The following is a 25,849-nucleotide window of genomic DNA, read 5'->3' on the forward strand; positions in this document are numbered from 1 at the left end:
CATCTCTCCTTTTTTCTTCTAACAATGAAAGAGGTGTGCATCCCCCAAGCTAAGGCCAATCCTTTGATCTGTGCACTGGATCCTGCCTCCTCAGGATCCTAATTCCATCTGATATCTCCTTTCTTGTATCTTAAACCCCTCCCCTTTCTATTACCTCTGTCTGTCCAGAATTTAGAAATGCTCCATCTAAGGAAAAACAAAAAAGCTCCCCCTCCTGCCAACCTTACTCTAGCTAAGTCTTCACCATTCTCTTGCCCCTTTTCGCTATTCTTGCTACTTTTACTGCATTCCACAATCCATTACTACTTGCTTCTACTCTTGCTCTGTGAACATCTGACTTCTTTCCAGTGTTTGACACCACTACCTATTTCTTCATTTAACCTGTCTTCTTTGGGCTTCTCTGACATCACTACTCCTGTGAGAGTTGAGGTAAGTGACACAGGTGACCTAAAAAAAGGGAAACAAAAAAATAGCAACGGAGGCAAAGGAGAGTGGAGATCGCTACTTTTGAGAGACTTGGGAAACAGGAGGCAAAAAGGGTAACAATGGGCCAGAAAACAAAGTGACTGTGGCTTTCACCTTCACTTTCGCTCTCTCTCCCTCATCACTTTCACCTTCTTTCTTTGCCCCATTCTTTGACAGCCTGCAGGTACTCAAGGAAAAGCTAAGGGTTGCGAGGGCCTACCCTGAGGTGGCGAGCAGGGCGAGCTCTGCCCTAGGGGCAGACTTGAGAAGTCGTGGGAAGGATAAGGAGTTTAAGCAGCTAGCGGAACCCCGGCGGCGGGCAGAGGTTGCAGCTCCGCGCGGGGCCGCTGGGTAGTGGAGTCCTAAGCGCGTGCGCAGCAGAGCTTCCGGCCCCAGCAGAGACTCCCGCACCTTCTCGAGTAGTGGGACAAGGCGGGGAGCTTGCATCAGCTGTAGGCTGGAGCCGCCGCTGGTCTCCGAGGGACCTGAGGGTGGCGCGTCATACCTGGGAGGCGGGTCCGGGGCTGGCCAAGGACGGGGGGTCGGAGACTCGGCCTGCCTCTGGGCCAGGGAGGGAACAGGGTGAGAACGGCCCGGCCAGGTGCACGGTCTGTTCCCGCGGACGGCTACCCCCGACTACACCGACCCCCAGGCCGCGGCGCTGAAAAAGGGGCAGGCAGTGGGGGGGAAACAAGATCCTGATTAGAGAGATTTCTTCGCAGATCCAGTGCTGTTAAACCCTGCCAGCCCACACTTTTTAAAAAACAGATGAAGAAATTAAGGTTTAAGGAACTAGAGAGTCGCCTGCAACAAGTGGATGGATTTGAAAAGCCCAAGCTACTTCTAGAACAGTATCCGACCAGGCCGCACATTGCAGGTAGGGTGGCTGGTGATGCAAGCTCTTGCTTCCTGTGTTAATCCTTTCTGCTCACTAGATGATGACGAAAATAGAGCAGTTATTTGGATACAAAGAATGACTAGAGAAATCCTGCCCCCAAGATCACCTATTACGTTGGAGAAGCCTTCCGTGACCTCTCAGCTAAAGACATACACACAGTTATGTATTTACCGTATGGTTTTCTGTATACCCTTTAAAACTGTCAGACATCTTCATAGTGTGTTCGTTTCTTGTTAGACTGTAAACTCCTTGAGGAAAGGAGTTTGTTGGTTTTGTTCACACCTGAATTTCCAGTGCCTCAGAGAGTTCCTAGGGCCCTGGTGGCGCAGTGGTTAAGTGTTTGGCTGCTAACCAAAAGGTCAGCAGTTCGAATCCACCAGCGTCTCCTTGGAAACCCTATGGGGCAGCTCTGTTCTGTCCTATAAGTATGCTATGAGTCAGAATCTACTCTGACCACAAGGGGTTTAGAAGAGTTCCTGGAGTCCCTGGGTGGTGCAAATGACTAACCAAAAGTTTGGCAGTTTGAGTCCACCCAGAGGCGCCTGGGAAGAAAGGCCTGGTGATTGACTTCTGAAAAATCAGCCATTGAAAAGCCTGTGAGCACAAGTCTGCTCTGATACACATAGGGTCGTCATGAGTCAGAATTGACTTGACAGCAACTACTTTTTTTAGAAGAGTCCCTGGCACTAGTTAGGGACTCGGTAAAGTATTTGCTATATAAGGATCAATTTCCTAATGCAAACAATTGCCGTTGCAGGGGTTCCTATGCTGTACTCTGCCCTAGAAATTAATGCTAGACTTGGTAACCAGAGGGATCGTGTTTAACAAAGCCAGAGTGGGTGCTGTTTAAAGATGAGGTTGCATTTCAATTTTAATTATCTGGGAATCAGCATTGTTGCTTGATGTGAGGGATTAATAAGGGAGTACAGGAGAGACCACAAGAAAAACTATTCGTATTTGATAAATGTATTACCAAAGTGGTTGAGGAACCTGAGGAAAATTAATCTACTGGGAACTTGCAGTGAGGAAACCCTTCCAGCCCCAACATTGTGCTGTTTCTTAGCTGCCAGTGAAAGTCAAGGAGAATACATACATACCTGAAAAGGTGGAACTTAAAACATATGCATATGCCCAGGGGAGGATCCTGAAGCCACACTGGCAAACAATATGTATCATTTAATGAAGTCAAAATAGATGCTTAGATAAATTTAAATTTTCAGACTTATAATTTCAGTGAACATGTGGTATATTTCTTCACTTTTCGACAGCAGTGGGTTTGGTTTTGGTACGGGTACTGTATATGTACAAAGCGTGTGAAGGAGCCCTGCTGGCACAGTCATGAAGTGCTTGGCTGCTAATCAAAAGGTTTGAACCCACCAGCCTCTCTGGGAGAGAGAGATGTGGCAGTCTGCTTCTGTAAAGATTACAGCCTTAGAAACTCTGTGGGGCAGTTCTACTCTGTCCTATAGGCTCAAAATTGAGTTGGAATCGACTCAACGGCAGTGGGCAACAAGAACATAGTGTGTGCATAAATGCTTGTATGTGTATTCTTTAATGTTTTTATATTGTTTAAATTTTCTGCAAACATGTATTACTTTACTTTAAAATCTAAAAACAAATTGTAAGGCAAAAAGCAAGCCCATTTCATCTCTAGAAACATTGTTATGGGAAATGGTTCTTACGAATCTTATAAAATTTTATCATTTTTAGTTAGCAAAATCTTACACTATTTTATGGCTCTGTGATGTATATAATGAAATTGCTTAAACATATAACCAACTCAAAATGCACTCAGAATTGCTTTGTAAAGTATAAGTTTTTTTGTTTGTTTAGTTATCAAAATTGGACTTAATTGTTTAAAGGAGAGATCCAAAGAAGGCATTAGATAAGGAGTAACACATTGGGTGTATGTTCATAATTTTAAAAAAAATTTTTTTGAGTCAAAATAATATATGCATATAGTTTTTAAAACACCAAAGAGTACAGAGGGATTTATAATAAAGCACCCAGTCTCTTACCCTCCCTCCCACCTCTAGCTGCATTTCTCAGATGCAACTCCTCTAAATTGTTTCAATTTCGTTGTTCTAGTGATTGATTCTACATTTCTAAATATGTTTATACTTCTGCTCCTTGGTCAATTGTAAACATTTTCCACTGACTGTCTACAATGATGGGTGAGAATTTAGTTGATTTATATCATCCCACTTTCCTCCCCCTCCTCCCAAAATAGTTTGCACTGCTGCTTTTATTCCTCTATTAATCACCTCTCACCCCTTCCCAGTATAATTGCTTTACTACTTTTATTGCCTGTGAATTGCCTTTGTAACTTTAAATAATATACTTTGCTTCTTATAAATATAACCTTTCCTTGAAAGTGACTTATTTTGTCTCTGGTAGCTTTAAGGATTGCTGTGTTCTGGGTGTGCTGATATTTCACAATGGTGTGTTTAGGTGTGAATCTTTTTATATTTACGTGCTTGGTACAGAAGGAAGTGGCCCCTTTAAATTCGAAGGCTTATGTCTCCCTTCAGCTCTAAGAGATGCTTATCCGTAATTTGTTTGATAATGTCTTTTATTTTCTCTGACCTCTCTTTTTGGGAATTCCTGTTAATTACATGTTGAACTTCCTGGATTTATCGTCTGTAGCTATCCTTTCTCTGGTGTTTCCTGGACCCTTTCTGTGAAATTTGAAAAATTACTTTTTTCTTCTAACCATTCTACTGAATTTTTTCAGCAACTGGTACAGTGTTTTTTGCTGCAGCTTTCTGTGCCTTATTTTCTTGTCCCACATTAAAAGTCTTAAAATTCTGGTCATATTTTTCTCAAGTTATTCCATTTTTAAAAGGTACTTATTTTAATATCTAAAAACTTCAAACTTCCATGAAATAAATGGTCCATAAAATATTCCTTTCCTTCTGAAGCTTTTATAATGCACTGTTACTAACCAGTGTTTTACTACTAAATAAAGTGGCCGATTCTGACAAATAATTCTGAATATTATTTTTTCACCACTGATTTAAGACTGGCATGGCAGGTATTGGACAGAGTATCCTTTACTCTTCTGAATTTTCTGGGCAGATGTTGTGTTGTAGAAATACATATAAGTAGGAATACATTTTAGTATTGGATTTAGGCAATGAAAAATGTATACCTTTTTGTCAAGCTCTCCACACATGTGGGCTTGCTGGGAACCATGTAAAGAAATCATGGCATCGTGACTTAATTTAGAGAATTTGGGGCCATCTTCCAACTTCTTACCTGAATGATGGTCAGTTTCCTTCAGCTCAGTGAACTTGCAGACAATGCAAGCACCACGAAAATCCAGCACAGTGCATAGCCAGTATTGATTTGGCCTGGATGGTTCTGGATGATGACCAGACAGTGAAGCTGACAGCTTCCATTGGTGGACTGTTCTTACTATCACCAGCCAAGTTGCCATGGCAAACATCTTTAACAGGCACCTTATTTTTTTTATTTTTTTATTTTATTGTTGTACTTTAAGTGAAAGTTTACAGTTCAAGTTAGTGTCTCATACAAAAATTTATACAAACATTGTTATGTTACCCTAATTGCTCTCCCTATACTGTAACAGCACACTCCTCCTTTCCACGCCTGATTTCCCATTTCCATTCAAACAGTTCCTGACCCTCTCTGCCTTCTCATTTCACCTCCGGACAGGAGATGCCCATTTAATCTCATGTATCTACTTTAGCTAAGAAGCACACTCTTCACCAGTATCATTTTATGTCCTGTAGTCCAGTCTAATCTTTGTCTGAAGAGTCGGCCTCGGGAATGGTTTTAGTTCTGGGTTGACAAGAGTCCGGGGGCCATGCTTTCTGGGATTCCTCCAGTTTCAATCAGACCATTATGTCTGGTCTTTTTACTAGAATTTGAGTTCTGCACCCCACTTTTCTCCTGCTCCATCAGGGACTCTCTGTTGTGTTCCCTGTCAGGGTGGTCATTGATGGTAGCTGGGTACCATCTAGTTCTTCTGGTCTCAGGCTGATGGAGTCTCAGGTTTATGTGGCCCTTTCTGTCTCTTGGGCTAATACTTTCTTTGTGTCTTTGGTGTTCTTTATTGTCCTTTACTCCAGGTGGGTTGGGACCCATTGATGCATCTTAGATGGCCGCTCACTAGCTTTTAGACCCCAGACACCACTCAGCAAAGTAGGATGCAGAACACTTTCTTAATAAGCTTTGTTGCATCAGTTGACCTAGATGTCCCCTGAAACCATGGTCCCCAGGCCCCCCACCTCTGCTACTCTGTCCCTTGAAGTGTTTGGTTGTATTCAGGAAACTTCTTAGCTTTGATTTAGTCCACTTGTGCTGACTTCCCCTGTAGTGTGTGCTGTCCTTCCCTTCACCTAACATAATTCTTGTCTGCTGTCTAGTTAGTTAATAACCCTCTGCCTCCCTCCCCACCCTTGTAACCATCAAAGAATGTTTTCTTCTATATTTAAACCTTTTCTTGAGTTCTTATAATAGTGGTCTTATACAATATTTGTCCTTTTGTGACTGACTAAATTCACTCAGCATAATGCCTTCCAGATTCCTCCGTGTTATGTTTCACGGATTCATGGTTGTTCTTTATAGTTGCATAGTATTCCGTTGTGTGAATATACCATAATTTGTTTATCCATTCGTCCATTGATGGGCATCTAGGTTGTTCCCATCTTTTTGCTATCGTGAACAGTGCTGCAATGAACATGGGTGTGCATATATCTATTTGTGTGAAGGCTCTTATTTCTCTAGGATATATTCCAAGGAGCGGGATTGGTGGATCGTATGGTACTTCTATTTCTAGCTTTTTAAGGAAGTGCCAAATCGATTTCCAAAGTGGTTGTAACATTTTACATTCCCGCCAACAGTGAATAAGTGTTCCGGTCTCTCCACAACCTCTCCAACATTTATTATTTTGTGTTTTTTGGATTAATGCTAGCCTTGCTGGGGTGAGATGGTAACTCATGGTAGTTTTGATTTGCTTTTCTCTAACGGCTAATGATCATGAGCATTTCCGCATGTGTCTGTTAGCCGACAGGTACCTTCTTAACATTGATGCCCAGTTTGTGAACAAGCAAAACTTTACATAACTTTTTACGGTACATCTCAGTAGACTTTACTTCAGACTACTAACTTTGACTGAAGCAAAGCTGGCTACCTTGTGTGACTATAGACCACTAGTCCTGTTGTGACCCTTGGGGACAGTATAAATATCACCAATTTTGTAGATGATTTACAGGGGCAGGTGGAAGAGTTGATTGGACAAGATGGTAACAGGATACAATCCAGAGTTTCAGTGTAGCCATGCTTTCAAATGTCTCTTGAGCAAAGGCATATTAGCACTTAATTTTGTTGTAATTCCAAACAAAAATTGGCACAGAACTACTGTGTTTGGGTGGAGGCCAGTTTTCTCACTTTAGATAATGACTTTAATGTCTTCTGGCTGTAAGTTTTCTTAGTGACATCCAATTTCTTCAGATAACAATCTGTTGTTTCACACCCAGTATGTAACATGCATATGAATGTGTTCATTCTTTGAGATAGGAGCTTCAAAGACTAACACCTGCAGCAACAGGCTAGCAGAGTCAGCCTAAGATAACCCTATGTTTTTGATAAAACCTCTGGATTCTGGGGCATCAGTGATGGCCCATAATCCTTGCTGGGTTCATATATCCACAGGGAGATATCAGTGGTGTTACTTATGCTTCTTGTTGTTAGATGCCATCAAGTCACCTCTGACTCATCTTCACAGTCGGTGTGCTTGAGTCTATTGTTGCAGCCACTGTATATTTTTGGGCCTTCTAACCTATGAGGCTCATGTTCTAGCACTAAATCAGAAAACACTCTGTTGTTATACATAGGGTTTTCATTGACTAATTTTCAGAAGTAAATTAACAGGCCTTTCTTCCTAGTCTGTCTTAGTTTGGAAGCTCTGCTAAAACCTGTCCATTATGGGTGACCCTGTTGGTATTTCAAATACTGGTGGGATAGCTTCCAGCATCATAGCAACATGCAAGCCAGCACAGTACCACAAATTGACAGATGGTAGTACTCATGCTTAGCCTTCACTATATGCAAGACCCTTGTGTATTTGGAAGATTCCTTTCCCATCTCAGCAGCTTCTGCCCTGCTCCTTAATATAATAGTTCTCTTTCCAAGTCAACCTCAACTTTATTTGTAAATCGTATCTGTATGTGTCTAAAGGCTACATTGCAGATGTAGGTGTTTTCCTTTCCTGTTCTAGCTTGAGCTCATGATACCTGTGTCCTAATGACAAACTTGTTGCAAAAAAAGATCTGTGCCCTTTTAATGTTAATGCTTGTTTGATACCAGTGATTCCCAGACTTGTGGACTTCACACGTCAGTAAAATTTCAAAACAATTTTAAAGGCTGATGTAGGGTTGCCAAATTTATATTTTGACAGGGAAGGATATTTTTTAAAACCTATTTACTCTTATCACCCTTTTATATATATCATGTAAAAATAATATTTAGACAACAATATACATGTGTTGTAGCAATGTTTTAAACAGGCTGAGGAAAAATAGAAACACTCTGACATTATTTTTCTCATTTTATCTCATAGACTGGTCAAAGTATTATCATTCTTGGCATCATTAGTAGAGACTAGTTAGTTTTTTGGAAACCACTGCTACGTGTTACCCTCTTTGTGGTGCATCTTACTACGTACCAAGTTATTACACCGCAATTTTTAAGTAACCTGGAACACCATTTGGGGGAGGGCAAAATAATACAAAACTAAAGAAATTATTTTAGGAAGAGTCATTTGCATAAATTGGATTTTGGTCATCATTTTGCTTACTTATTCCCTAATATGTTTTTTGATCTTTTAGCATGTATGCTCTATACAATCCATAACACATATGATGACATTGAAAATAAAGTGGTTGCAGATCTAGGATGTGGTTGTGGAGTGCTTAGCATCGGAACTGCAATGTTAGGAGCAGGGTAGGTGATCCAGTATATACTATTTGGTTATGGGGTGGCTTTAATAAGAAGCATATGTAGGATCAATTGAATTACATTTATGGGCTCTACAGTATGAAGTTGGGAGATCAAGAATCTGATACTGAATACATTTTCAGTGGGCAGAAGATCAAAACAAACTACAAAAAAAAAGGTGATGCCTCCCTTTTATACAAAATCTGAATTCCCAACCCATTGCTAGGTTGGGAAATCTTGCTGTTGAAGAGCAACACTCATTAACTCTTAGTTTAATTGGATTAACAAGGTATATGGTAACCCAGCTAATTTGTTTTTGCTTTTTTTTTTTTTAACTTGGGAGGTATAAGTAGTTATGCTTTGTGTTTTGTATTTATATAGGTTGTGTGTTGGATTTGACATAGATGAAGATGCATTGGAGATATTTAATAGGAATGTGGAAGAGTTTGAGTTAACAAATGTTGACATGGTTCAATGTGATGTGTGCTCATTATCTAATAGAATGTCCAAGTCATTTGATACAGTAATTATGAATCCTCCCTTTGGGACCAAGAATAATAAAGGTTAGTAACAAGAATCAGGTACATTGGTGTATTTCTAGAAAAGCAAGGTTTTTTGGGTTAAGTGATTTATCACTATTCATTAAATAAGCCAGTCTCTTACTTGTATTGTGATTACAATTTCAATTTGTTCAATGCATGACTAGAGAATTAGATTTCTCAATCTGTTATTCACAAATTTGTATTAAGTAAATAAAGTCTTTTTATTCATTATTATTTATACTGTCTGCTTTCAAGAATGATTTGCTCTACCCTTATGATTGATTATGTAACCTATAAAGGATTTTATACTTTTAGAACCTTTTTTTAATGGCTTAACACATCCAAGGGTTTCAACATGTGCCCATCAGTAACAGTGACTCATTGTGCCTATTTTGTGTGTGCTGTGGGCCAGAAGGATAGGGAGTCATTAAGAGGAGAAAAAGACATGCATAATGTAAAAAGTCCCCCTAGATGATTCCAGTTAGTGCACTTCCTGTTCCTTTCTCCCCTCTTTGAGTTATTAATTTGGTATATAATATTAAAACTTTTACTTTAACCTTGTTTAACCAAGACACTATAAATTCTAGTTTTATTCTATCAACCTTAAAAGAATATTTTGATATTTATTTGAATCCTGTCCTGTTACAGAAAGAATTAGAAGTGGCTGTTTTGGAGTTTGGAAAAAAAAAAGTTTCTAAATCTGTTATTCATCTTCCATTTTGATAACAAGTACATAATGTAAATAGGAGCTTTTTCTGTTCTTCACAGGGACAGATATGACTTTTCTGAAGACTGCTTTGGAAATGGCAAGAACAGCAGTATATTCTTTACACAAATCCTCAACTAGAGAAGTAAGTTCAAATCATCATGATGTAGTCATTTAAATTCCTGACATTGTTTTAAGGACTTACTGTGAATTCTAAATACCATGGTATCCATTTCTCCTGACCTTTTTAACATCTGGCACTTAGATACTGAATTTTCCCTTCAACTAGCTAGACTCTGTAATTAGCTTTACTTCCAGCCTATATAGCTAACTTTTTTGGTCAAAATTCCGTTCAGACAGGAACTGTTGGCAGGAAAGGGGCTAAAATTCAGGAGTAGGGAAGTGTAGTATAACAAGGGTTACAATATGTTCTGGTTTGTCTGGGTAAGGCCTGGTTGATGCCTGTGGTCTCACTGTCCTTGTATGGCCTTGTGTACTTAAAGGAGGCAGTAAGTCCTGGTTTTTAAGAATGCTGATCCTGGAGCTAAACAGACCTGATTTTAGATACAGCTTCTTCCATTTATTCTTGCCAGCATGTAACACAAATTGGTGGGAAGAAGGATATATTTTTTTCAGCATGAGTATAACAGTGATTAAGAACTTTGGAGCCAGACTGCCTCGGTTCACATCCAAGCTCTGCTGCTTCCCAGCTGTGTTATCTTGGTAAAGTTACTTGAGCTTTAGTTTCTCACATATAAAATGGAGCTAAGAGTAACTTACGCACTTCATAGGGCTGTTGTGAGTTAATATTTACAAAGCACTTAGAACTGTCTGCTGTATGTGATTGCTATTACTTTAAATCATATATAAAGTTTTAAAGTGATTTATAGGAAAAATATTTTATTCATGTAAATATAGTGTACTGGAATCCAGCTGACAACTAGTTCTGGATATATTGTAATCTAATAACCCTTAACGAAGTATAAACTTATATAGCTAAAAAGGAATATACTAACAATGAATAGTGATACACGTAGATAGGCAATAGAACACAGCCTAACCTTACTTGTAAGTCCCCATTCAGTACGTGAAAGCAAACACCAGTAAATACTGGTATTTACCAAGGTGCACAGGGCAAAGTCAAGGGGAAACCAGGCATAAGTTTCCAGAATCCTCTCCCAGTGGAGTCACACAAGATATGCTTAATTCCCCCAACAAGTTGTGACAACACATGTGAAATGCTGCCAACCAAGAAACTCATTAGAGATTCAGTGCACAGGGTTTTTACTGCGGACTGGTCATGTAGGCACCCTGTGCTTGGCACATACCCTAATTCCAGGCTCCCAGAAGGAGAGCAGGTGTTCAGCATAGATCATGTTGCTTGCATAAACAGCTCAGGCGTAGTGAACCACTCTTAGCAGTTAAGGGGGTAGGAACCCTACCAAAATCTAAATTCCCAGATGCCATCCAAGGGCCAACCTTTTAAGTAGGCCTTTTAGAGGATAAGCAGTCAGCCCTGTAGAGCTTGTCATAACATAAATTTTATCTAACCTATATACAGTTCATGCAGCCCAAGTAAAATATGCCAGTAAAGCATGGTACAATTAAGCAGCAAAATCTTAAGTTATTTGAATTTCTGAGTCTCATTACTAGAAACGTTCATCTTCACTGTTTGGTGTTGCCATGTTCCACCACTAGGAGGCAGCATTATCACCATTGCCTTGGCTGGCTTCATGGTTGAATTTTAAATGAATATGTCATTAAGTGCATTTTTCATTTAGATAGTGCAGAAGTGTTTCAGTTAAAGAAGTTAATCTGGTGTCGACTGTGCATGCTGTGGAGGTATGATGAGGAATGAATTTCTAATACTGGTAATCCCTATTTAATGCTCTAGAGAGATCTGCTGTAAGCTTAATGATACTCTAACACATGGGGTTGTCATCAACTTGACAGCAACAAGTTTTTTTAATTGTAATTAAAATTTAAAAGTTCAAAAACTTAATATCAATTAGTTAAAAGCAATTTTAAAAGATTATTTTAAAAATCAGCTCATATTAACATGTTCTTTATGTTAAGCATATTCAAAAGAAAGCTGCAGAATGGAAAATCAAGATGGAAATTATTGCAGGTAAGACAATGAATTTACTTTTCTCACAAAACAAATCCCAACCCTAATCATCTATAAAAGGGCCAACATGCACTGGCTCAACCAAAATTTTTACACAGGTGCTGAAAAAAGGTAGTACAAATACATCTTTTTTTCAGTGTGGCAAAATGTGCATGGATGGTAACAGGTTGAAAATGTAGCAAAGGTAGGGTGAAATGTGTATCGAGGTTTCCTTGAGACTGTCCCAATTTATGCAATTTGCCAGAAATTTCTACTAGTGCCCAAGTATTTGGTCACTGTAGGCTCAGACAGAACACTGTATAGCCACAGTGACTAAGAACATGGGCTTTCAGTTGGTGAGACCTCAGTTTGAAATCCATTTATGGAAAATGCCACTGTCACACAAGTGTAAGAATTGCCCGGATAATCTTTCTATTTCAGTTTTCTAATTGCCCCGAGTTGTTGAGCAGTAAGACTTCAGAAAGCGTTTTTCTTTCTTTTTGTGGAAATATGAACAATCACACTATCATTGAATCATGTTTGATACATTTTTATTAGTAAATTGGATAGTATTCACAAACATCAAACTGGGAAAAACATAACTAGATGCTAACTATAAACCAAATAATTTTGAAAAGCCTGAAATAAGAGAATAGGGAGAAATGTTTTTACATGACAGTAAACTGACCATAAATTGACACTATGTTAAATGTAACTAGATATATTACTGTTCATAATAGTAATGTAACAGGCCTGCTGATTATTATATTCAGTATTGCTTAAGGTATTACAATACGTGATATGAAGCACTTAGAACAGTCCTAATAGTATATTCAGCCACAGCCTTGCTACTCTAGGTGCAGTCCTCAGACCATCAGCATTCATATCCCTTGGGAGCATGTTAGAAATGAATAATTTCAGGCTCCACCCAGACCTACTGAATTATAGTTTGTATTCCAACAGGATCCCCAAGTGATCTGATTGCATATTAAAGCTGTGAGCTAGAAGGTTAGAATTTATGTTGCAAAAAGTAAAGGGTAGGTGGACTCATTGCCATCCCTCTAAAATTGATTAGTTTTAAGAGTTTCGAGAACCTACATTATTCTTTAGAACATGAAAAATGGATTCTCATTTGAGAGGTTAGTAGGTAAATAATTAGCTACTTTCTAACACTACTAAAATCAGAATGAAAACATTTTGAAGCAAGCATGGTTATTATGACATTAAGTTGGAATAGATGATCAGGAAAATAAAAATAGAAAGGTGCTGTCATTTTCATAGGCTGTACTTTTATGTCCATTTGTTATACTTCTAAACTCCCCATAATTTCTAATTTCAGTATAAATGGCCAAAATTGTAGAAATACTAAGCTCAGTTTGCCATGGCTAATATTGGATGAGTTATAAATGGCAGGTCTAAAATGTTTAGCCTTTACTACCTTCTTAGTTTTTAAGTCAGGTTGTTATATGTTTGGAAATCTAATTTTTACCCTTGGGTGTCTGTTGTTTTGCAGAGCTGAGATACGACCTGCCAGCATCATACAAATTTCATAAAAAGAAATCAGTGAGTCTCTCGATTCTGGCCTAACTACATTCAATATGAAAAGCTTTTCAATAAGTAACCATTTCTTCTGTTTCAGGTTTTCTGGGTAAATAAAGCCAGCCTAGGAAATAGGATAATTAACTATAAAATGGGCTCATAATCAAACAGCTAACAATCTGGCTTAAGATAAGTCCTTTCTTGAATGCTTTGGACACAAAAACAAAACAAAAAAGACTAAGTTTTTGCTCTTTTTATATAGCATATATTTTATTTGTTTATACTAATACATTTTCATAATAAAAAGGTAATTTAGTGGAAGAACCTTCCTTTCGATATTTGAATCATGTGATAAACAGAAGCTATACATTAAAAAAGAATCCTCATTGGATAACATAACAACAAAAAAAGACAAGTTAAAGAAAAAAAATTTTCCTTTCTTACAGGTGGACATTGAAGTGGACCTAATTCGGTTTTCTTTTTAAAACTCTCAAAGACAAGAGTGGATTAAAACCTAATTAAAATGAATTTTAAAACTGTTTACTAAATTACTGGTCTCCCGAACCATTTTCTGTTTTCTGTTGTTTTGATGCAGGTTCTTCTCTGTCTGTTTCTTCTCTTGCTCTTTTCACTGATCCTATACAATAACAGAATTAATTTGTTAAATTCAATGTAAGCATTACTCAATTTTAATATTGAGTACAATTATTAATAATAATTATGTCTAAAAAGATTAGCAGCTTCCCCACACCAATGAAAAAAGGCCTTTCCTTTAGTACACATCTTCTAATTCCTAAACTTATCTTCCAAGTCTCCTTGTCTTTCATTTGTCGAACAAGCACAACTGGGGTAAATCCTAATAATCCAAGACCATCACTTTACAAAGTTGAAAAACCGTATCGCTGTTCTCTCCCACAAATCATTTCTCATGAAAAGTACAAACTTCTCATGAAACTACAAAAAGATACAGAAAAAACTTACCAGCTGCACCATTTTCATCACATTCATTATCACTATCAAATTTAGTTTTTTTGCCCTGAAATTGTACTTTTCCTTTAGCGGACCCAGCCTGGGTAACTTTATTTCCCTTTCCTTTTCCTTTAAATTTGCGACCTGTAGAGACATAATTGAGAGTTTAGTAAAGAAACTTTAAAAATCTCTGGTCAATGTTTTTATTGAAGACGGCTTAAACTTTTCACTTAAGGAAAAGCATTAAAATAATCCAACTGAGAAAAATCAGAACTAATGACCTTTTGACTTCCATTTGTTTAGGGATTCTTGTTGATCTTCCATGATTTTTTTCAATGCTGCTTTTTCCACCTCTCCTTCTAATACTTCCCACGTCACTTCTTTGTTCCTTAATTGTAGGTTACCATTACTTGCATCTTTGGCTTTATCCAGTGCTTCTTTAGCTTTTTCTTTAAATAGGATTACTCCCTACACCAAAGACAGAAAATGACAGGCACAATTCTTTGTTTTTAGTTCTGCAGTTAATTTATTCACTCAAATTCATTTTTCCTACCCTGCAAATCTCCTATGCCATTATCAGTTTCAATGGCTTTTACTGAACATTAAGAAAAGGAATGCTACTACAGTCACCAATACCAACAATTATTCAGAGTATAAATCAGTATTCATAGTATAATTCAGAAACAAATAGATTTAACATCTAATAACAGCAACAAAAAAATGGGGAGTAAATGATCAAGTAAAAACTTTTCATAAACACATTAATTTTTTAAAAAGCTTTCTATCTTCTAAAAAGACCAGTTTCTATGGATTTTTGAACTGACTGCTAAAAAGTATGAGTGTTTCCAAACCTCTTTTGCTCCTCTGACAAAGTCTATCCATTTTATTTCTCCATGATTTGAAAAAAGGTTGTGCAAATCTTCTCTACAGGTCTGATCATCTAAGTCACCTGAAAATTTCAGCAAGCAGCCCATCTTTTCTTCTAGAGATTTCTACAAAATATACAAGGCAATCAAAAAGTTTATTATAAGTGACCACAACCAGAAATGGCTTAACATTCTATACCTATAAAAGGAAAAAGCTAGAGATGAAAATGCTATTTTAAAGTAGTTTAACAGTTACAGCATTTTCTTTTGTTATACTTTCTTCTACAATGGCTTCTGATTTTCACTTATTTCTACTGCAAGTGACAGTTACAAGCGACCTAAATCTGGTTATTACACTAACTCTCTTGATAAGTAATGATTTCAGATAGTGTTATAGTGTTGTTTGCATATTACTTTAGTGCAATGACAACTGTAGGTTTGTGCATATTTTTATAATTTCAAGTTATAGATTTCTTAGATACCAGTAATAATTATACTTACCATTTCAGCATCTTCTGCTAACTTCTGTTTTTCTTCTTGTTCTCTACAAATAAAAAGTTGTAACTAGAGCCTGTTTCATTTACTATATAAAGAAATTAAATCCTAGTAAAGTTAACCTTGATCACAATCACTAAACTACTTAATAACCAAAGCCAGTCCTCAGGTTTTCTGATTGTCCAATGCTAGACTGCAATCCAATGTGTCCCCCAGATTATCAAGGCAGCTAAAGACCCTAATGTTTCACTACCAAAAGAAAGGGTTCTTACCAGTTTCAGGGCTCATCATCAGCTCTGCCCAGAACTACTAACTCTACCACGGTCAAAGCTTTAAGGAATTCAAATATGTTATGACTAGTTCGACATGCTGATAGTACTTACTGTTTAGCTCGTAATTTAGCTTCCAGTTTATTTTGCTTTCTTTCTTCATTCTTTTTTGCAAAGTAATCTTCCCTAAAGGACACAAAATATGGAGGCAAAATTCACGAGAACAAAGACTGCAAATTATTTTAAATGATTTAAGATACGCATAGCAAGGAATATTAAACATATTTTCTAGCAACATAATTAACCAGTTGGCAAATTCAAAATATGCCAAGGAAGCTACTCTTTGTTTTTTTAATAACAGGTTTATTAAGATACAGTTTTGCATACCATAAAATTCATCCTTTTAAAATGTACAACTTGGTGGTTTTTATATATGGAGTTGTACAACCATCACCATTTTCTAATTTCAGAACATCTTTAACACCCCAAAAAGAAACCCTGTACCCAACCCTGCAGTCTCATGTTGGTTTTCATTTATCATTCATGTAAGGGGTGGGGGGGAGCAAATCAGAAGTCATGTAAATGTTTCACAGAGTTTTCTATATTATTAATTTCACCAAAGGAGAAAATTCTAAAATCCCAATTATGAAAATCACAGGCTTAAAAATAATTTTGAGGATTTAACACTGATAACATAATTCATCAGTGTTATCTCTTAAGTCAGTCAAGTTTAGTACTAAGCATTTAGATTGTGTACAATAACTTCATCATAAAAATGCTATGGTGTGTCATTTTTATATGTATACCTGTGTGTGTACATGTGTATGCATATGTACGTATGTTAAAGAACACAATCCACATCTCTCTTTAATCCTTTGTAAAGTATAAAAATTCAGGCATACGCCCCCCAAAACTATTGCCCTGAGATAATCTTTAAACCAAAATGATCCACTGAAGTCATCTTTAAACCAAACAATAGTTTAGCGCTTAGTTAGTAAAGAATGTCTGCCTTGTGTATTGTGCTCTTTTAAAGAATTATGTATATGTGATCAAATTCACAACAGCAACTCCGAAGATTAGCTGAGAAGTGACTTTATGTTAATGGTGGTGGAATAATTTGGAAAAGAATGTTGAAAATGGTTGCGCAACCTGGAGAATGTAATCAATGTCACTGAATTGTACACGTAGAAACTGTTACACTGGTGTATGTTTCGCTTTGTATATTCTCACCAAAAATAAATAAATGTAGACATATATAGAATGAGAAACAAGAACAGATGAAAACTGTACAGTGATTTATTCCCTAATCATACCAAAAGCCCAGATTTTACAATCCAGCCTGATTATTAGTTTTAGATGCAAAATAAGTACTAAAACTTCTTAATCACATTTGTTAATCGCTAGGAATGAAAAAGTGCTAATAAACACTTCTTATACTCTCAAATGGAAATCCTGGTGGTGTAGTGGTTAAGTGCTACAGCTGCTAACCAAAAGGTTGGCAATTCGAATCCACCAGGTGCTCCTTGGAAACAGTTCTACTCTGTCCTATAGGGTCACTATGAGTCAGAATCGACTCAACGGCAACAGGTTTGGCTTTTGTTTTTTTATATTCTCAAAGGACTAGTATAGTTCCCACTGAACAAGTTTTAAGCACTTCTCAAAGGATGCCTTAAAAAAAAAAAGAAAACACCCAGTACAACTAGATGATGCCCAGCTACCACCGACTGCTCTAACAGCGATCACAATAGAGGGTGCTAGACAGAGCTGGAGACAAATGTAGAACAAAACTGTAACTCACAAAAAAATACCAGACTTACTGGCCTGACAGAGACTGGAGAAACCCTGAGACTACGGCCCCTGGACACCCTTTTAGCTCAGTAATGAAGTCACTCCCGAGGTTTAACCTTTAGCCAAAGATCAGACAGGCGCATAAAACAAAACGAGACTACAGGGGCACACCAGCCCAGGGACAAGGACTAGAAGGGAGGAGGGGACAGGAGAGCTCATAATAGGAAACCCAAGGTTGAGAAGGAGAGTGTTGATGTCATGGGGTTGTTAACCAATGTCACAAAACAACATGTGTACTGACTGTTTAATGAGAAAACTATTTGTTCTATAAACCTTCATCTGAAGTAGAATTTGAAAAAAACAAAACAAAACCAGTTGCATTGAGTCCGACTCTGGCGATCCCATGTATGCAAAATAGAACTGCACTCCATGGGGTTTTCAAGGCTGTGACCTTTCAGAAGCAGATCGCCAGGATTCTTCCAAGGCAACTCTGGGTAGGTTCGAACCACCAACGTTTCTGTTGATAGTTGAGCACTTAACCGTTTGCATCACCCAGGGACTCAGAAAGGATGCTAAGAACACTGCCCTTAAACGTTGTGGTGGTGTTGCGTGCCATGGAGTCCAGTCTGACTCATCGTGACCCTATAGAACAGAGTAGAACTGCTCCACAGGGTTTCCTAGGCTGTAATCTTTACGGGAGCAGATTGCCAGGTCTTTTCTCCTGTGCAGCAGCTGGTGGGGTCAAGCAGACGACCTTTTGGTTAGCAGCCAAGCATTTAACCACTGTGCCACCAGGGCTCCTTCACTGCCCTTATAGGGGATGCTATTCCATCCTCCTTACCCTAATGTGCCAATTTCCTGTAACTAAGTGGCAAGACGAAACATCAGCAAAGACTTACTTGAAAAGTATTAGCAGGTCTGTGTCTTTGTACTTCTGGCCAGGGGTCTCTACAAACTTCTTAGCAGATTCAATGCTATCGAACACAACAAATATTGATCCCTATAAAAAAGAGGAATAGATTTTTTGAAAGTTATGTCCCATTTATTTCACAACTAGAAAAAGTCTGCAACATCATACAATCATACCTTAAATGCTTTGTGCAATGTTCTTCTCATCAGAATATTTAGTACTTGACCTTTGTCTTCTAACCATTCTTTTATGTCATCAAGGGTTGCATCAGTTGGGAAGCCTTTCTGTGAAGAGTGGGAAGAAATGTACAAATAATTATTTCTCAAGTAAACAGTTTGCCAGAAATTGACTCACTGTCTTGAAATGAAGCCAGGACATACAGACATACGTATCTATCAATCTCTTTCTAAAGCTTTTAACAGCCCTTGTTAACAGCCATTGTTCTCCACTACATAAAGTGACACAGACTCATTTATCAGATGTGCTTCTAAATAATCCAGTTGGAGGCAGAGGTAAAACAAGATTATTTGTGTGTTAATAACTGTTGAAACTGGTCAAGAGTATTCACTCTACTTTTGTCTGTTTGAAATTTTCCATATTAAAAAAAATCTATTTAAAAACTAATCTACTAAAGAAAATTGCTAGTTTACCAGTTGCTGTTGAGTTGGTTCTGACTCATGGTGACCCCATGTGTGTCAGAGTAGAACTGCGCTCCATAGGGTTTTCAATGGCTGATTTTTCAAAAGTGGACTGCCAGACCTTTCTTCCAAGGCATCTCTGGGTGGACTTGAACCTCCAACCTTTCAGTTATCAACCAAGCATGTTAACCATCTGCACTACCCAGGGACTCTCCTATCAAGTTTAGCTGTTGATATATAAGAACAGCTAATATACACTGGGTGCTTACTACATGGCAAAGGTTTTGTCCAATGTTCTACAGTCTTTTTCATTTAATTCTCACAATAGTTCTGTAAGGTAAAAATATATTATCATTTATGAAGACAGAACTTACAGAGATTAAAAACATTGTCCGAGGACATACAGTAAGTAGAGAAGCTATTCCTGAACCCTTATTCTTATCCACTCTAATATGTATTTCCTTTTAAATAAATAAAGATATAATTATATGTAATAAAAGCCCACTTACAATATAAACAGATCTGTTTTTTACATCATTTTTATACTCATCAGTCACTTCAGGGAGGGGTTTGCTTGGAGATCTTCTGATTTTAGTTTTATCTTCACTTATTTCCATGAGTTCTACCTTTGACTTGCTCAGTGCTTCTACTATTACATTAAAGTCTGTTGTTAGACGGTTTAACCTGAAGAGTAAATGTAAAATCATTATAAGGCTCAGCAGTACTGTTAATAGAAAACCTGAAAATTATTTTTAAAAGGTTTTTACCTGTTGAATTTTATCATTATCTCCAAAGGTACCCAGCCTTCATCCAGTTTGATCTGTTCCTTTAAAAATTTGTCCCGTGGCAAATTAAAGTCACCAAAATAATACTGCAAGATAATTACAATATATTTCAGAGCAATGTATGATATTGACTCCAACTCCAGAATTTTCTAATCTACACTACCAAATTCTGTTCTTTAAGAACATGTCATAACTTATAAGAGACGATAAACATTTCCTCCTACATACAAGTCTAATGAAACATTTATAATACAAATCAACAAAATAAAACTAAAATGATTGCCTACTGTTTCAAATCAGCATGGAAAGATTAGATCATTAAATAGAAAGAACTGGAATAAATTGGTTAATCACGCTAATTTTTAAAAGTTATAAGTGCATGTTTATCTACTTAAGCACACAGGCACTCTTTCTCAGTATAAAACCAAAGAAACTATACATGAAAACACAGGTGTGATTACTTGGAATGCCAGAAGTAGCATAAAAAGTGAAAGAGAAGTTTGTTAAGAATTCTTATAAAGCAAGGGAAGAAAAATAAACTGAACACCTTAATTAAAAAATGGACAAAAGACATGAAAATTACAAAAAGTAAAAACGTAGCTAAACATAAAAAACTTCAATGTCACTATTAATCAAAGAAGCGCAATTTAAAGCAATAAGCATTTTTTTTACCTAACAAATTGGCCAAAATTTAAAAAATGAGAATACCTAGTATTGGCCTAATTTCAGAGAAATGGTCATGGACCAGGTAGACATATAAAGTCGCCATTAAGTATAAAGTTTTAAATGAAAATCTGAAATTCGGTTCCACATTTTCACCCTTTTGATCAGGATTCCATTCAGGAACGGTATCTGGGCATCACACAGTTTTTCTAGTCTCATGGTAAAAGAGGCAGTTGTTCATAGAGGCAATTAGCCACACTTTCCATTTTCTCCTCCTATTCCTGACTCTTTGTTGCTTGAGGCGAATAAAGACCAATTATTGTACCTTGGATGGCTGTTGGCAAGTTTTTAAGACCCCAGGCACTACATGCTAACAGGAAGAACAAAAGCACAAAAAACCAGTATTAGGCCAATTAATTTGGATGTCCCATGAAACCATGACACTAAACCTCCAAAACAAGAAAACAAATCCCATGAGGTGTTTGGTTGTACATAGGCAGCATCAGCAGCTGTGCTTTTTTTTTCCTTCCCCAAATTCTCACGGAATCCAGGCATTCTGGAGCCACAGAGGCTGGATGAATGCCGAAACTACTGCCTTAAGATAATCTTTAAACCTTAAACCAAAAATATCCCCTAAAAAGTCTTCTTTAAACCAAACAATCAATAGTTTTGTTTAATTAGTAAAGAATGTCTGCCTTGAGCCTTGTGCTCTTTTAAAGAGCTACTTATATGGGATCAAACTGACAACAGCAACTCCAAAGGTTAAGAGAAGAAACTTAGGGGGCAGTGAGTTCATGTTAATGGTGGAGGAATAATTTGGAAAAGGAGGGTGAGAATGGTTGTACAATTTGAAGAATGTAATCAATGAACTGTACCATGCAGAAATTGCTGAATTAGTGTATGTTTTGCTATGTGCATTTTCCATAACAAAAAAAATAATTTTTAAAAAGTTTTCAATGTACGTAACCCGTAAGACAGTATATCTCCTAGGAATTTTAGCTTAGAAAAAAAATTAATAAACATGTTTACTAAGGTTTATATATAAGGCTACTCATCATAGAACTATTATAACTAAAAAATAATATCCTACATGTCAGATAGGGGATTGGATAAATTATTGATGACACCGAACTTTTACCCCTAAAATGCACCATCCCATGTTTGGTGGGGGAAAGGAGAGAAAATAAAAATTATGTCAGCGTGAGCATGGAACAAAGTGTGAAAGGATATTCATCAGCCCTTTAGCCTTGATTACCTCAGGCAGCTGGGATTTGAGAGGCGGCAGGCTGTGGGAGGGGCATTATTTTCTATATACATCTTTGTATTGTTCTTAAGTATTAAACACAGAATGAATAATTTGTAATGCCCCTCCTTTGTGGGGGGTGGGACCATGCAAATAAGGTGTATAGAAGCCAAGGAGGGGATCGGTCAATTCTGCCATCCCACAAGGCTTAAAATGATCCATCCCAGAGGCAGGAAGAGGGGACCTCACTACCACCAAGAAAGAAGGGCTAGGAGTAGAGCACGTCCTTTGGACCCAGGATCCTTGCACTAAGAACCTCCTAGATCCAGGAGACAGAGAGAGAGCTGTAACAGGGAGACGGCAAGAAGCAGTGGCAAAGAAATGATGACATGGTGGGTGGGTTTCCTGACCCATGAAGCAAGAAAGCCGAGCACATTTGGGCAGGAGGTTTGCTGGCAGACTAGGGTACCTCTGGGCACTTGTCAGTTAGGCTTGCTGACCCACAAAGTGAGAGAGATGAGCACCTCTGGTCCGAGGCTTTCTGGAGGAGTAGGGTACTTACCAGTGTTGCTAAAGAGCTTTGTAACACTTTCCTAAGCAGGGCAGGGCAGGGCAGGGCCGGCCCAAGTGGCCTGAGAAGCTGACGGCGAGGAAGAGGCCTGCCTATGGGCACGGCAGAGAAGATGTCCTGACAGAAGAACTACCCTGAGTCATTTCTGATCTTTAATTGTAACCTGTTATTTCCCTAATGAACCCCATAATCGTGAGTATTGTCTGTCAGTTCTGTGCGGCCACTGCAAAGAATTATCAAACCCAAAAGAGAAGTAGAGCGTGCCGTGGGGGGGCACCTGGTGTCAGAACTGTTAAAAAGGTTGGCAAGAGGAGGTATGTCTGACCACTGCCTCATAGGAATCAGTCTTGGGCTGATGTTGATTCTCTCTCCCTCTCATGAAGTTAAAGGAGGTCAGATGCTGCCCCCCCACCCCCGCCACTTTTACAGAAGATACTTTACAAATAATTTTTATGTTATTATGTGCCAGGCACTATTCTAAGTGTTTTACATTTTATCAACTAATTTAATACAGCAACCTCATGAGGAAGGTACTACTACTATATTAATTTATAAACCAGAAAACTAAAGCAAAAAGTTAAATAACATTATATCTGTTGCCTGTCAAGTTGATTCCAACTCATAGCGACCCAATGTGCTTTAGAGTAGAACTATACGCCAGAGTTTTCTTGGCCGTAATCTTAAAGCAGATTGCCAGGCCTTTCTTCTGTGGTCCTGCTGGGTGGATTCAAACCACCAACCTTTCGGTTTGTGGCCAAGAGCAAACTGTTTATGCCATCCAGGGGCCTAAATAACACTAGTCTATAGCTTTTGAAATGTTTGTAGCCCTTGGATCTCATAAACTAGCTCCACCAGCATAAAATTATATAATCTATATATAATTCTATAAATTCTAAGAATCAACAACAAACCAAATGTTGAATAGGTCGATATACTGAAATTTAATGTTCCCTCTGCATCTGAGGCCCTAAATTTCAAGAAGCTTGTTTTTACAACTTAATAGCACAAGAATCATACCTCAATTTGGTGACAGATTTTGGCCTCCAGGGCAGCCATTTTTTCACTATCACCATTTTCAGCCATTGTTGCTATCTGAAAATTTTCCTAAATTGGCATAAAGAGGTTATTATTACGGTTAGTTTTACATAAAACTCAAGACCAGAAAGAGAATGTTTAAAAATTATCAATATCCCAATTTTCTTAAAAATTTCTAATTGCACAGGTTCAATTTCTCCAGTCAATTCTCAAACAAAGCAAAACTTTGGAATAAGTGATGAAAACAGAAAACTGTCAAACATTTGTTCCCCTTTGAGTAAATTACTGCCCCAACTTCTATTAACAAAGCAACATTTTATCTTCATTTGCTGGTCAACCTAACTTTATGGAAAAAAAAAAAACCCATTCAATCACTTACCAATCATTTCCAGCTTAAAACAGATTACTGTCAGTATAATTACTGTGGATCTCAATCCTATTTGTTAGGTGTGGCTCACATTCTTTTAAAATCAGACACAAGTTGACGAACCAAAAACATTAGTTATCATCAAAAATTAGGTAACATAACTTTAATGTGTGTGTGTGGGGGGGGCATTCAAATAGTACAATCCTGGGGTTTAGATTAGATGCTGTACAATGGTAAGGAACATATGAAAGCAAGAGCTTGGGAACACTTAAGACAACATTAAACTGGGGTTATGCCTACTAAAATTTACTAAGGTATTTGTTAATGTTACAGCCAGTTTCCTGTTTCACATCCCTGGTGCTAGTATTTCAGAAACATCTTGAGGCTGTCAAGTTAGTATGTCAAGGATCAAAAGCTGAGTCTTTTGGTTTCATATTCCTTGCCCCCAGTGTTCTACTAAACCACCCGGTCATCCACACTGTACCAAACCATATTAACAAGAACTCATCAAGGATATCTGCCATTAGTTGAGTCTAGTGATGAACTATTATTGGTACAATTCTTGGCGATATCACTTGATACACTATAATTTATTTGCTAAGCTTCCAATTGTTGTCAAAACTGGAAGCTCCTGCAATGGAGATCTGCATGATGCACATCACACTACAGAATCTGCTCAACTTTATGCATTTGTTTTTCTACCACAGTCTACGCTGTTATTACCGTGATCTAGGGCCCCTTATAAAGCAAACGCCGAGATAAAAAAAAAAATTATTAGCTCCTACCAGATTTCTTTGGCCTGCTGCTGCTGTTTGCTGTCGAGTCGATTCCGACTCACAGCGACCCTGTAGGATACAGCAGAACTGCCTCATCGGGTTTCCAAGGAACGGCAGATAGAGTCGAACTGCAGACCTTTTGGTTAGCAGCCTGAGATCTTAACCACTTCGCCACCAGGCTCCTTCTTTGGCCTACTCAATTTTATTTGGGAACTTCATTTCATCAGATATTTTCCCAGAATGTACAACTAGAAGTGAAATATTAGCCTCGCTTTTCCATTTCACACAGCAGAAGCTATACAGTTAAAGAAGGAAGACCCTAAAAGCTCAAACGGGTAACACCTGGGGAAGACCAGCGGCCCAAGCTCTCAAGCCTCCAGTCAGTCCCGCAGGCTCCATCCAACCCTCCGACATTTACCTCGAGCCAATCTCCCTAGAAACTTACACGGGTGGTCGCAACGTCCGCCTTCGGCGGTTGAAGGTTGTAAAGGTCCGAAGCCGAAAGGATGCAGGTAGCTTCTACTCAAAGACCCCGCCAGAACCTTGTCCCAAAACAACAACTGGCTCACCTGGGCCCCAGCCACGTGAGAGGAACCCCGGCCTCCGGCATTCCTCTCAGTAGCCGGCTCGGCAACCGACGCTGCGGCAACCCCAGCGCTCCCAGCCCAACGCGCCCCTTCGGGCTGCGGCCCACGCGGCGCCACCCGGGCCCTACTCGCCCGAAGGTGAGGAAGGTGAGGGGCAGGCGCGCCCTGCGTGTGGCAGCAGGGAAAAGGAACGCGCCCTCTCGCACCAAGCACACCACACCCTTTGGATCCCATTCTCATTAGCCACTGAGAGTTGCTCACCTTTATGGTTCTGGTCCCGCAGAGGAGCTCCACAGGATTAACAACGGCCAACAGCTACGCGCCGACTTCCCAGCGCTCCCGGCTGGCCTAAGCAGCTAAAAGAAGATGGGGGCCGTCCCGGCAACCCCTGCGGCCCGAATGGGCAGGGCCTTGGGCATACTGGAGCCGGCGCTGCGCTCTGAGTATGCGCGCCGGACGCGGACTCCGAGGGCCTCCGGGTCCCGCCGCGCGCCGGGCTTGTTCTCTTGCAATTGGGTTCTAGTGTTCCTTCGGGTATTGGAGAATGGCTGTTAATTTGTGTTAGGGTAAATATTTGTCTTTAAGTACCTCTGGACGGCGTTTGTATCCCCAGCCTTCCTCTGGCTGTTCATTCATATGAAGTGTTTGGCTTTTTTAGTTGTTTTTC

At 38.6% G+C, this 25,849-nt stretch overlaps 2 protein-coding genes across 4 annotated transcripts; one reads left to right on the plus strand and one right to left on the minus strand.

The window, feature by feature from the left end:
- The first annotated feature begins 848 nt into the window (after positions 1-848).
- METTL5 (methyltransferase 5, N6-adenosine) lies at positions 849-13,759 on the plus strand. Of its 3 annotated transcripts, XM_023730588.1 has the most exons (8): positions 849-917; positions 1,188-1,342; positions 8,218-8,332; positions 8,708-8,889; positions 9,637-9,719; positions 11,651-11,702; positions 13,195-13,244; positions 13,667-13,759. In XM_023730588.1, the coding sequence occupies exons 2-8, from the start codon at positions 1,234-1,236 to the stop codon at positions 13,703-13,705; spliced, it is 630 nt and encodes a 209-aa protein (XP_023586356.1). In that variant the 5' UTR covers positions 849-917; positions 1,188-1,233; the 3' UTR covers positions 13,706-13,759. The 3 variants fall into 3 exon arrangements, with proteins under 3 accessions (XP_023586356.1, XP_023586357.1, XP_004375589.1); XM_004375532.2 differs by lacking the exon at positions 849-917 and having other exon boundaries at positions 938-1,342; XM_023730589.1 differs by lacking the exons at positions 849-917; positions 8,218-8,332 and having other exon boundaries at positions 931-1,521.
- SSB (small RNA binding exonuclease protection factor La) lies at positions 13,462-25,569 on the minus strand. The gene is made up of 12 exons (XM_004375530.2): positions 25,444-25,569; positions 23,435-23,521; positions 19,923-20,026; positions 19,665-19,839; positions 18,694-18,801; positions 18,507-18,607; positions 15,934-16,005; positions 15,557-15,599; positions 15,041-15,181; positions 14,471-14,657; positions 14,202-14,333; positions 13,462-13,857 (listed from the first exon to the last, which is right to left on the minus strand). Exons 2-12 carry the CDS (start codon positions 23,498-23,500, stop codon positions 13,769-13,771), a joined length of 1,218 nt encoding a protein of 405 aa, XP_004375587.1. The 5' UTR covers positions 23,501-23,521; positions 25,444-25,569; the 3' UTR covers positions 13,462-13,768.
- Positions 25,570-25,849: the final 280 nt, after the last annotated feature.

Source organism: Trichechus manatus, unplaced genomic scaffold (assembly GCF_000243295.1).
Source record: "Trichechus manatus latirostris isolate Lorelei unplaced genomic scaffold, TriManLat1.0 scaffold00037, whole genome shotgun sequence".
Taxonomy (NCBI): domain Eukaryota; kingdom Metazoa; phylum Chordata; class Mammalia; order Sirenia; family Trichechidae; genus Trichechus; species Trichechus manatus.

Bases quoted from the DNA above. Each gene is read 5' to 3' on its own strand.
- METTL5 (XM_023730588.1), top strand. From the start codon at position 1,234: ATGAAGAAATTAAGGTTTAAGGAACTAGAGAGTCGCCTGCAACAAGTG. The intron at 8,333-8,707 runs GTAGGTGATCCA...GTATTTATATAG, and splicing joins ACTGCAATGTTAGGAGCAGG to GTTGTGTGTTGGATTTGACA. The intron at 13,245-13,666 runs GTGAGTCTCTCG...CCTTTCTTACAG, and splicing joins AATTTCATAAAAAGAAATCA to GTGGACATTGAAGTGGACCT.
- SSB (XM_004375530.2), bottom strand. From the start codon at position 23,500: ATGGCTGAAAATGGTGATAGTGAAAAAATGGCTGCCCTGGAGGCCAAA. The intron at 18,802-19,664 runs GTAAGTGGGCTT...CACTCTTCACAG, and splicing joins AAAACAGATCTGTTTATATT to AAAGGCTTCCCAACTGATGC. The intron at 16,006-18,506 runs GTAAGTCTTTGC...TGTGTCCTTTAG, and splicing joins GACCTGCTAATACTTTTCAA to GGAAGATTACTTTGCAAAAA.